This window comes from Zingiber officinale, chromosome 8A, assembly GCF_018446385.1.
Source record: "Zingiber officinale cultivar Zhangliang chromosome 8A, Zo_v1.1, whole genome shotgun sequence".
NCBI classification, from domain to species: Eukaryota; Viridiplantae; Streptophyta; class Magnoliopsida; order Zingiberales; family Zingiberaceae; genus Zingiber; species Zingiber officinale.
In genome coordinates this window covers 139,681,254-139,691,111 of record NC_056000.1, presented here as the reverse complement: position 1 = coordinate 139,691,111, position 9,858 = coordinate 139,681,254, and the positions used below count along the sequence as shown (strand labels likewise).

The following is a 9,858-nucleotide window of genomic DNA, read 5'->3' as shown; positions in this document are numbered from 1 at the left end:
AGATAATATTCAAAGTCAACTCTTTTCAGTTTTCACCCAATTGATTTGCATGTATCTATTTAAATATTAGGGAAACTGCCCAGAAATCTATCGGTTAATTCGATCCTATTTGTACAGGTAGTACCCCAATTTTTCACGTTGGGATGGTGGGACCCACACTTAAGTAGTGAGTCCCACCCCTTCATTGTGAGAGATTGGGGCACTACCTATATAGACAAGGTGAAATTTATCAGATCTATCCTCTTCATGGGATTGATCCTCCAATAATCTCCAGAGAGATAAGCGACAATCGAATCAAAAGTGATATACATCTTAAAGAATCCTAAACATTTCTTAAGTCAACCGTGATGTATAAGAACAAAAAGTCATTAATGAAGTTGCATGATAAATTATGTGTAATTGCTTTAGTTTAATTGGGTTTTGATACTTTAAAGGAATTTGAGTGAGTCAAAAGCAAAGTGGTTGAAGCAATTGAGCTAATTAAAACGTATAAGGAATGACGTCACCATGTTAATTAGTCAAAGTCAATTCTTTCCCTTCGTCGGCATTCCAACTAGATATAATAAGAAGGTAATTAAGTTGTAATTTCCAACAAAAGAAAATATCTACTTTAAATTTTCAAGGTAAGCAAATATTGTTTATTTTATAAAAAGTAATTTCTATTCGATTTTAAACTTTAAAATATTTGTATTCAAAATCATTATATAAACCCTTGTATAATATAAACTTACAAATTTAGGACTCTATCTCCTACGTAGATTCAAAGAACTTTCCTTTTAAAACTTCAATAATTCCCTCTGATATAAAAAATAACTTGTTTAATTTATTTTAATTAGAGTTGACAATATTAAACAAGCATGGTCATGAGCTAGCATGCTTACAATAACTATTTTAGTCTTTAAAACATTTAATATGACCTTTGATTGAATTATTTTGATAACATTTACATTATCCATTAATTTTTTAATTAATAATTTAATTAAATTATTATTATTTATTAATAACAAGTGGATTATTTAATGTGGCATCCATTCATGCTCCTAATCTATATAAAAGGGGCTAGCTATCTCATTGAAGAAAGCAAATGCATGGCTATCAGATGCTTCTCCGATAGGATGAAGATGTGAATATTATCGGCCGGGCAATCACTTGAGTTGTATGTCTTCTTAATCCTTCAAAGCGTATACATTCTCTTCTTAATTACTTATTTCACACAAAATGATGACTATTGACTAAGATATCCTATTCTCTTAGGAATGTTTGAAAAGAAAGTTATAATAATTATCATTAATGAATATTATATTTTTTGGATTGGACTATCCTTTAATTTTAAAAAAGTACATCATATATAGTCGACTAAGTTTTAGTTTGTCAATTTTTTTATAAAATATTCTGTATTTTTTAAAAATATATTTATGAGAGCATCCACAATACATCATCATTATAACATCCATCATCTCATAAAAAGCATGGGATCCACTGCCACATTATTGATATAACAACATATCTTTTTCACCCATATTTTTTTTAATATTAACACTCATTATTTATAGGTCACACAGTTCACTCAATCATTTTAAAATTATATCATATTAAATAAATATATTTTAAATATGTTTTAAAATATTTAAATTATTATTATTATTTTTAATAACAATTTTACTTTTAAAAAATAATTTTACTATTTTTCAAAAATAATATTAATTTTTAAATAAATAAAATTTAAAACTTAATTAAAAAAAATTACATATGGGATGGACCAGCCACTCACCTCACTTTGCTTGAAGCGTTCAAGTGAAGAGGTGTTATAACACCCCTTTATAATCATGGTAAAATACTAAATATCCCATTATAACATGCATTGTGGATGCCCTGATGGTTTATAACGTAGCATGCTAAACACAATCATTAATATTGGATCTTGCTATTTTTTTTTTTTTTTTTTTGTAAATCTTGGAATTTTGTTCTAAAATTTAATACCAACATATTAAAGTTTTTTATTTTTTCCATTTAAATTTTATTTTAACTATTCTAATTATATAAATTTTGTTTGCTAGCTACAGATAATGGAGAATAAAGATAGTACTTCTACAGTCGACATAGACGCGGAATGGGCAAGTGAATTGAAAAATAAGTCAAGCTATGAAACAGAAAGACAAGTTAGGGATCAAAATTCAACCATCTTTAAAGTCTCAGAATTTTTGCGAAGTGTTCAGCCTAAAGCCTATGAGCCAATGATCGTTTCGCTCGGACCTTACCACTGCCATCAACCTCACCTTCAAGACACCAATCAGCTCAAGTGGCTCTTGCTCAACAAATTGTTGGAAAAGGGTTCTGAAAAAAGTCTAAAGAACTATCTCATACTCATCAAGAAAGAAGAAACCAAAGCACGAACTACTTACTTTCAACCTCCAGCCGACATGTGTGAAAAAAAGTTCATCGAGATGATGTTGTTGGACTGTGTGTTTGTCATTATGATCTTGTGGTTTTGGAAGGAGGACGGAAGCGGATTGAAAGCAATAGAAAAGCCGATCTTTATGAGCGGGCAAGGATCATGGAGAATAGTGGCGCGAGACATGTTGCTATTGGAGAATCAACTGCCCTTCTTTTTGCTTGAGGCTTTGTTCGACAAAGCATTCCCTAACATGCGTGGTAGTCTAAAGGAATGGGTGGTCCAATTCTTCAGTGGCTTTGTCATTAATAACGAGATATCACGAGTGCCTAATGATGCTACTCGAGTTCACCACATTCTCCATCTTTTTTACTTATGCATTGTGCCGTTAAACACAAGTATAAGTATTAATGCTCCACCCGATCATCATCGTCAGTCAACTTGGAGGACGCTAGGATGGCTTCCGAGTGCGACTCGCCTGAAGGAGACGGGAATCGGATTCAGGAAGAAGCGAAAGCCGACGAATTTCTTAGACATCAGCTTCAAGGGAGGGGTTCTGGAGATCCCTCAGATCGAGGTGGACGAAGACACCAACATCCTGTTGAGGAATCTCATCGCGCTGGAACAGTGTCGCATTAACGGCAATACTGCCGCTGGCGACGACGACCCCATCACGGCTTATGCTTTGTTCATGTCTTGCATCATTGACACCGCTGCAGATGTGGAAATACTCCAGCTAAAGGGGATCATCGTCAGCAGGCTGGGCAACAACGAACAGGTCGCCCAGTTCTTCAACAGACTTTGCAAGGAGGTGGTGGTGGACTACGACAGATGCGACATTTCACGAGTCTTCAAGGAAGTTAACGAGCACAGGAATTCTGCATGGAACGCATTGCGTGCGGACCTTAACCGCACATACTTCGGCGATCCACGGTCAAGTCTCTCATTCATGACAACTTTTTGGTCCCTTTACATTGCGGTCATTCAACTAGTTTTGGCTTTTCAAAATTCTCGTCGACGGGGATGACGGAATGTATCGAGTCGATCACTTTGTAACTTGTTGCAATATTTTTTAAGCCAATAAAATTTAACTAAGCTGCAAATTGAAAAAAAAAAATAATTCTCAAATAGTTCAAGCGACTAATAGATCCTATAATCCATTATCGATATTTTTTTTTACACTATAAACAATACCTGATTTAGTAACGAAATTAGCAATGGAGATTAAAATCCGTCTCTAAACTAGAGATGAATATTAAAATCCGTCTCTAATTAATAACAAAATTTAATTTCTTAGCAACGAAGAAAATTTCCATCATTATTATGATAAAATTTAATTCCTGTCAATCAACAGCGACGAAATAGAGACGGAATCTCTTCTTCGTCACTCTGTTAGCAATAGAAATATATAATTCTGTTGCTATTTAAATCCCGTTCGCTAACATAGCGACGGAAAAAATATTTCGTCGCAATTTTGGGGATCAAAATTAAGGCTAAATCCCGATCTCATGTTCCTCGATCTCGCGCTCTCCGATCTCTTCGACATTCTCTCTGATCTCCGGCGTCCTTCCCTCTTCGATCTTCGGCATCCTTTCCTCAATCTCAGTACGCTCCTCTCCCCTTCCCTCTCCTCTCATCTTTCATGTCGTGAGTTTGTGTCCACGAGCTTGGCCGGTTGTGAGCTCGTGGCAGCGAGCTTGGCCGGCCGTGAGTTTGTGACCACGAGCTTGGCCTGTCGTTAGCTGACGACTGCAAGCTTGGTTAGCCATGAGTTTGGGCAGCCAAATTTACCCCAGCACTATAAAAAAAATGGACATCAGTACTGGAAAATTAGCAGCGGTTGATAAAGTGGTTGTAAAAGTATAACCAATAGAATCGGTTCAAGTAAACCGCTCCTAATACCACTTCAATTGATCTTTTTTTTGAAGCGGTTGTTAAACCGTTGCTGTTGGACACATATAGATGTGGTCTTTGAAACCCCTTCTATAAATTTGTTTTAGAAGCGGATTAAGATCTCTTCTAAAGGTCGCATAAGAGATAAAAAAAATACACTCGTATCTCTTATTATTTTCACAATTCTAGTAATTGTTTCTGTTCCAGCGACCCTCTTTTTTCCAGAGACCCTCTCTATTCCAGTGATCCATCAAAATAATTGCACTCTAGAATTATCCTTCCACATCCGCTTTATAAATCATCTTTGATTTTGTTTCTTGACGTAATTTTTTTGTTTAGTTTTTACAGGGGTTACAATCTTTTTAAGTGTTAATGGTGATAAAATTCTAATCGATTAGGGTTTGTCTTGGGGCTATAAATTTATAAAATTTTCCATTAAATCCCTAAATTTATCTTTTTGTCTACGCTATTCATCATATTATTTTCCAAGTTTATTATTGTATTTTGCTTACTACTTGTCTACTATGCTTGCCTTGATATGATTCTCTACTAATGCATGTATTGTGAGTGCAATTCAAGATGACAAAAGGGAATTGTTACTAAAAAAAAAAAAAGAAGAAGAAGAATAGGAATCTGCACTTATGTGTTAGCTCTCTTAGGTTGTGTGCCAAGTGCTAATTACAAGTTATTGATCATTAAAAAAAAAATCTGAATGAAAACTTATGCTTGCTCATTGATGTATAGTGATTGTTCTTCCTCAAATTCAATGCAGTTTCAATTCTTGAAAGACTTGTTTCAGTGTTAATTAGAATCTTATTTTCAGACAACCCTTCATACCTCAGGTTTGAAAATTCCTAAAACATGGATTCTTTGAAACCGGCTTCTTAACAGCTCTTGTTCCAGAATTCAAGTGGTTTAAAGGAGTGTTTGGTAGAGCTTCGATTAAGCGTTTCTTAGATTCTAGCTACACGGAAGCACTCACTTTTGAGTGTTGTGAATGTCAAATTTTGTTTCAACTTTTATAAATTTTACTCGAAATCTATAAGGAAGGATTTAATATTTCTTCTTAATTTTGTTTTTTTATTTATGATCTAAAATTAAAAATTGACATTTATGTTCTTACTAAATGAATCTACTTTTTTTTCTTGCTTTAGTAATCATATTTTATTATAAGTATTTCTTTTTAAATAACATTTTATATTTTTATATAATTTATATTTCTAGAATTTTTATACATATTTATGTGTATTTATATAAATTTTGTCATTTTTAATATATTTTAATTTTTATTAATTTTATATATTTTTTCAAGCATTCATGTTATAAAAATAATTAATTTTGATACAATATTCAAATAATAATAATAATTATATAAACACTCATGTTTATTTTTTCAAACAATATTCATGTTTAAGGATTATCATTTAACTAAAAATTTAGTTAAAAGCAATTATTCATCAAATACTCAAGCTTTACCTTGTATTAGCTTTTGACTTATATTTCCAAATACTTCATACTTTAGCTTCTCATTAATTTCAAAATAATCTCTATAAAAATCACTTTTAAATAAGTAAAAGCTCTCCCAAACACTCTCTAAATATGAGTTCTGAATGTCTAAAATATAGAAGTACCCCAAGCTTGAATCTGAAATTGATATCTGAATTTCTGAAACTCCTATGAAACAAAGGTTATCTGCGTTATCTTTGTGCCAATTTGGAGGAACGTGTGCAAGCTTTTGGAAGGCAAATGTTTTCAGATTGAAATAGAAACACTAAGTTCAAATTTAAAATAGAAATGAGAAACCTACAGAAATGAAGCCGAACATGATGTACCGACCTAAACCTATTGCATGCTAAGTTTCTTATACAACTCCTTGATGAGTGAAAAGCACAAGATGTAAGGAAGATGTTCATTCTCCACACCAATCCAATTGCTGAACCACTCGAGATACAAATCAAAGAGTTTCACTCATGAATCTGATTTCTGAACCAGAATTCTGATTTTTGAATCAAGTATTTTAGCAATTGCAATTTAAGAATTAAGAAACTTGTTTTCAAAATATTGCTATTGAGTTACTCCAATCTTAATTGGTTCTTCGCCCATACAATTAAGAGAGTTGACAAATATGGTTGTGCACTTGGCGATCCTAGGCTCACGACATAGGAGGAGTTTGATAGAGGAGATTTGGAGTCATCAATGGCTCACAAACACAGGATAGAGTCGTAACATGGAGGTTGTGGAGCTACACACGGCTAGAGGATGTAGCATAGAGCTTCGACAGTGATGATGATGGGACACACATAGCATGGAAGGGATGAGTCACATGATATCCAAAGGCTTATATGGATAAAGTAAACACTTAGGGCATGGTATGAACGGTTATCCAATCACTTGATATCCAAAGGCTTTAACTAAGGTCAAATAGATCCGACCCTATTTGTAAAAACCATAAAAAAGACATCTTCATAGCCCAAATCTATGTTGATGATATAATTTTTGGCTCAACCAACTCTAAACTTTTAAAAGAATTTATTAAACTAATGGAAAATGAATTTGAAATGAGTTTGATTGGAGAACTTAACTTTTTCTTAGGCTTACAAATCAAACAAACCAAAGATGGAATCTATATTTATCAAACTAAATATGCTAAGGAATTAATTAAAAAATTTGGCATGAAAAATTCAAAAATTATAAATACTCCAATGGCAACCAACATCAACATTGACTCTGACCCAGAAGAAAAACCAGTAGACCCAAAGTACTAAAGAAGTGCAATAGGTAGCTTACTCTACCTAACTGCAAGTCGACCCGATATACTATTTGCAGTAGGTATGTGCGCAAGATACCAATCTTGTGCAAAAGAGTCGCACCTAACATATGTTATAAGGGTATTTAGGTACATTAAAGGTACACTAAATGTAGGACTCTGGTACCCTAGAACTTGCACCTTTTACCTTTTTGGCTATTCTGATTCAGACTATGCCCGGTGCAAACTAGACAGAAAAACACAAGTGGTAGCTCCCAAATTCTAGGTCAATACCTAGTAAGTTAGTCAAGCAGAAAGCAACACTGTGTTGCTCTATCCACTACTGAAGCTTAATACATAGCCCCTAGGAGAGTGCTTCTCAACTTTTGTGGATGATGCATACACTAAAAGACTATCAACTAGATTACAAAATTATATAAAAATTTTAATTGACAATATAAGTTCAATTAATCTAACCAAAAATCTAATACACCACTCAAGGACTAAACACATAGAGGTAAAACACCATTTTGTAAGGGATCATGTAGCCAAGGGTGAAATTGTACTCAACTATGTCGAGTCCAAATCAAACCTAGCTGACATTTTCATAAAACCCTTACCTGAACTTGAGTTCAGTGCACTTAGAAGGCAAATAGGAATGTGTTGGGTAAAATAGATTTTGATTTTCAAATCAGTTTTCTACCTTTATTCTTATTTTCAAAATCATCTTGTGTTTTAAAAACTCTAGGAAAAATTTTGTTTTCAAAATCCTAATTTTTCTTAGATTTTCAAATTTGGACTTAACCTAGGCTCTACCCTAGAAATCATGTTCCCCTAGAATTCAGTCAGAGCATCTCACAAACACCTAGGCTTACCTTGATTGTGCTTGAAAAACTTAGAATGGTGTGAGATGCATAGGGTTCAGCCTAGACTCAAGAATGCTAATATCTGTGCATCAATATGAGTCTGGGCGTTAAATACCTAATTTACAGTAATCAAGTCAAGTCATCCATCCCTAGTCAAATCTAACTGGATCTATTGACTTAACTTGACTAACCAAGTGAAAGTTGTTGTCCTCTAGACAATCAGCTAGTAGCTAGATGGTTAGACATGTGGCCAAGAAATTAAGTATTTGATCGTTTAGGGTTACTCAACTTGCACATTAGGGCTCTGATACCTTACTAAAAGAACTTACTTAGCTTGCAATCAGTTTAACTCAACTCATGTTTGGATGTTAAGGTTTAAACTTATTGCTCCTCCTTGGCCGTTAAGTATTTTGGAATTCATTATTCATTTAAATATTTTTAAAAAAATACTCTTAGACTTTCTTAATATTTTTTTTAATATATACTTTTCAAAGTCTTTTGAAAATTTAGTAAAGTTTATTTTTCAAAAAGCTTGTTTAAAATTAAGAAAATATTTACAACAAAGCTTTTCAAATTTAACAGAGTTTGAAAACTTATTCTTCTCCAAAGATTTCAACTAAGTTTCAAAATTGGCTAAAGTTATTTTTTAAAGTAAACTTTTTACTAGCTCTTTACACTTAGTTGAAAGAAAATTATCTCTTTAGACATTTAGCTAAGAATTTTACAATGAAAATTAATTATAAAAAGCTAAGTGTTTTCTTTAAAAAGTTTTTCCCAAACTTAATTCAATTTTCGTACTTAAGAAAATCCCTTTTTAAAGACTTTTAAGGTTAATGAAATTTTTTTAAATAAAGTCTTTAAAAAAAAACTTGAGTTTTCAAAAACTTTGGCTAAACAGAGTTGTTTTGCACTTAAACTATTTTCACTTAGCAACATTTTTATTAAGTTTTTCCTACAAAGTTTTCCCCACAAAGTTTTAAAAGCCAGGCGTTTTTGGGCTTCAGCATTTTTACTATGTTTTTCCTACAAAGTTTTTTGATATATGGCAAAGGGGGAGAGTAAGACAGAAAATTCAAATTAAGGATAAGAGTTCTCTTATTAAGGGGGAGCTTGAAAATTTCAAACTTACCTTTTATAAAGTTTAAAATTTCTTTAGCTTGTACTTAACTTGTTACTTAAGTATGCTTACGTTTATGCTTAAACTTCCTATTTAAAAGCATGCTTATATTTATTTATGCATTTTGTTTTACTTAACTTCGAATTTGAGTTGTCATAATAAAAAAGGGGGAGATTGTTGGTGCGGGAAGTATCAGACGATCGAACCCAAGTTTTGATAGTGGCAAAGGGTTCAAAGTTAAGTTGTCTTGTGATCTAACAAGTTCATGGAGCTTGCAGGAAAGTCCTAAGTGGTACTTAGGCAAAAGTCCTAGCTGCGGTTAGGTAGGTGGAAAACCCTAGGGGGTGGTAACCCTAGGCCATAGGGGGTAGTAACCCTAGGCCATAGGGGGTAGTAACCCTATGCGGAAAGTCTTGGCGGGTCGAGGGCTTCAGGCAAAAGTCCTAGGGGGTAACCCTAGGTGGAAAGGCCTAGTGTCGCGAATCAGGTGGAAGACTGGACGGGTCGGGAAGCGGAAGTCCAGCAGAAAGTCTGGAAGCTTCGAACGCTGAGCAAAAGTCCAATCGATCTGGAGGATCGCACTGGCAACAGGTAAATTTCCTGAATGGAGTAGGTGAGGACGCGTTCCCCGTAGAGTGAACAGTAGGCGTCGGGTCGACCTAGGGTTTCCGGTTGGAAATCCGAAGTCAGACCCGGATAGTCCGATAACTGTCGATTATATCATTTATCATATTTCTGTACTAACTTTGTTTTGCAGGGTTTGTGTTTGGGACTAATACATTTTGCAAGAACAAAGAAGCGCATTTGACCTCGAATGAACAGTGTCCGAGGCGCCTCCATGGGG

The 9,858-nt window shown here is 33.9% G+C and overlaps 1 protein-coding gene across 1 annotated transcript; it reads left to right on the top strand.

Annotated features, from left to right (window-relative positions):
• Positions 1-955: 955 nt before the first annotated feature.
• LOC122007903 (UPF0481 protein At3g47200-like) lies at positions 956-3,460 on the top strand. The gene is made up of 2 exons (XM_042563439.1): positions 956-1,156; positions 2,064-3,460. Exon 2 carries the CDS (start codon positions 2,067-2,069, stop codon positions 3,417-3,419), a length of 1,353 nt encoding a protein of 450 aa, XP_042419373.1. The 5' UTR covers positions 956-1,156; positions 2,064-2,066; the 3' UTR covers positions 3,420-3,460.
• The last annotated feature ends 6,398 nt before the right edge of the window (positions 3,461-9,858 follow it).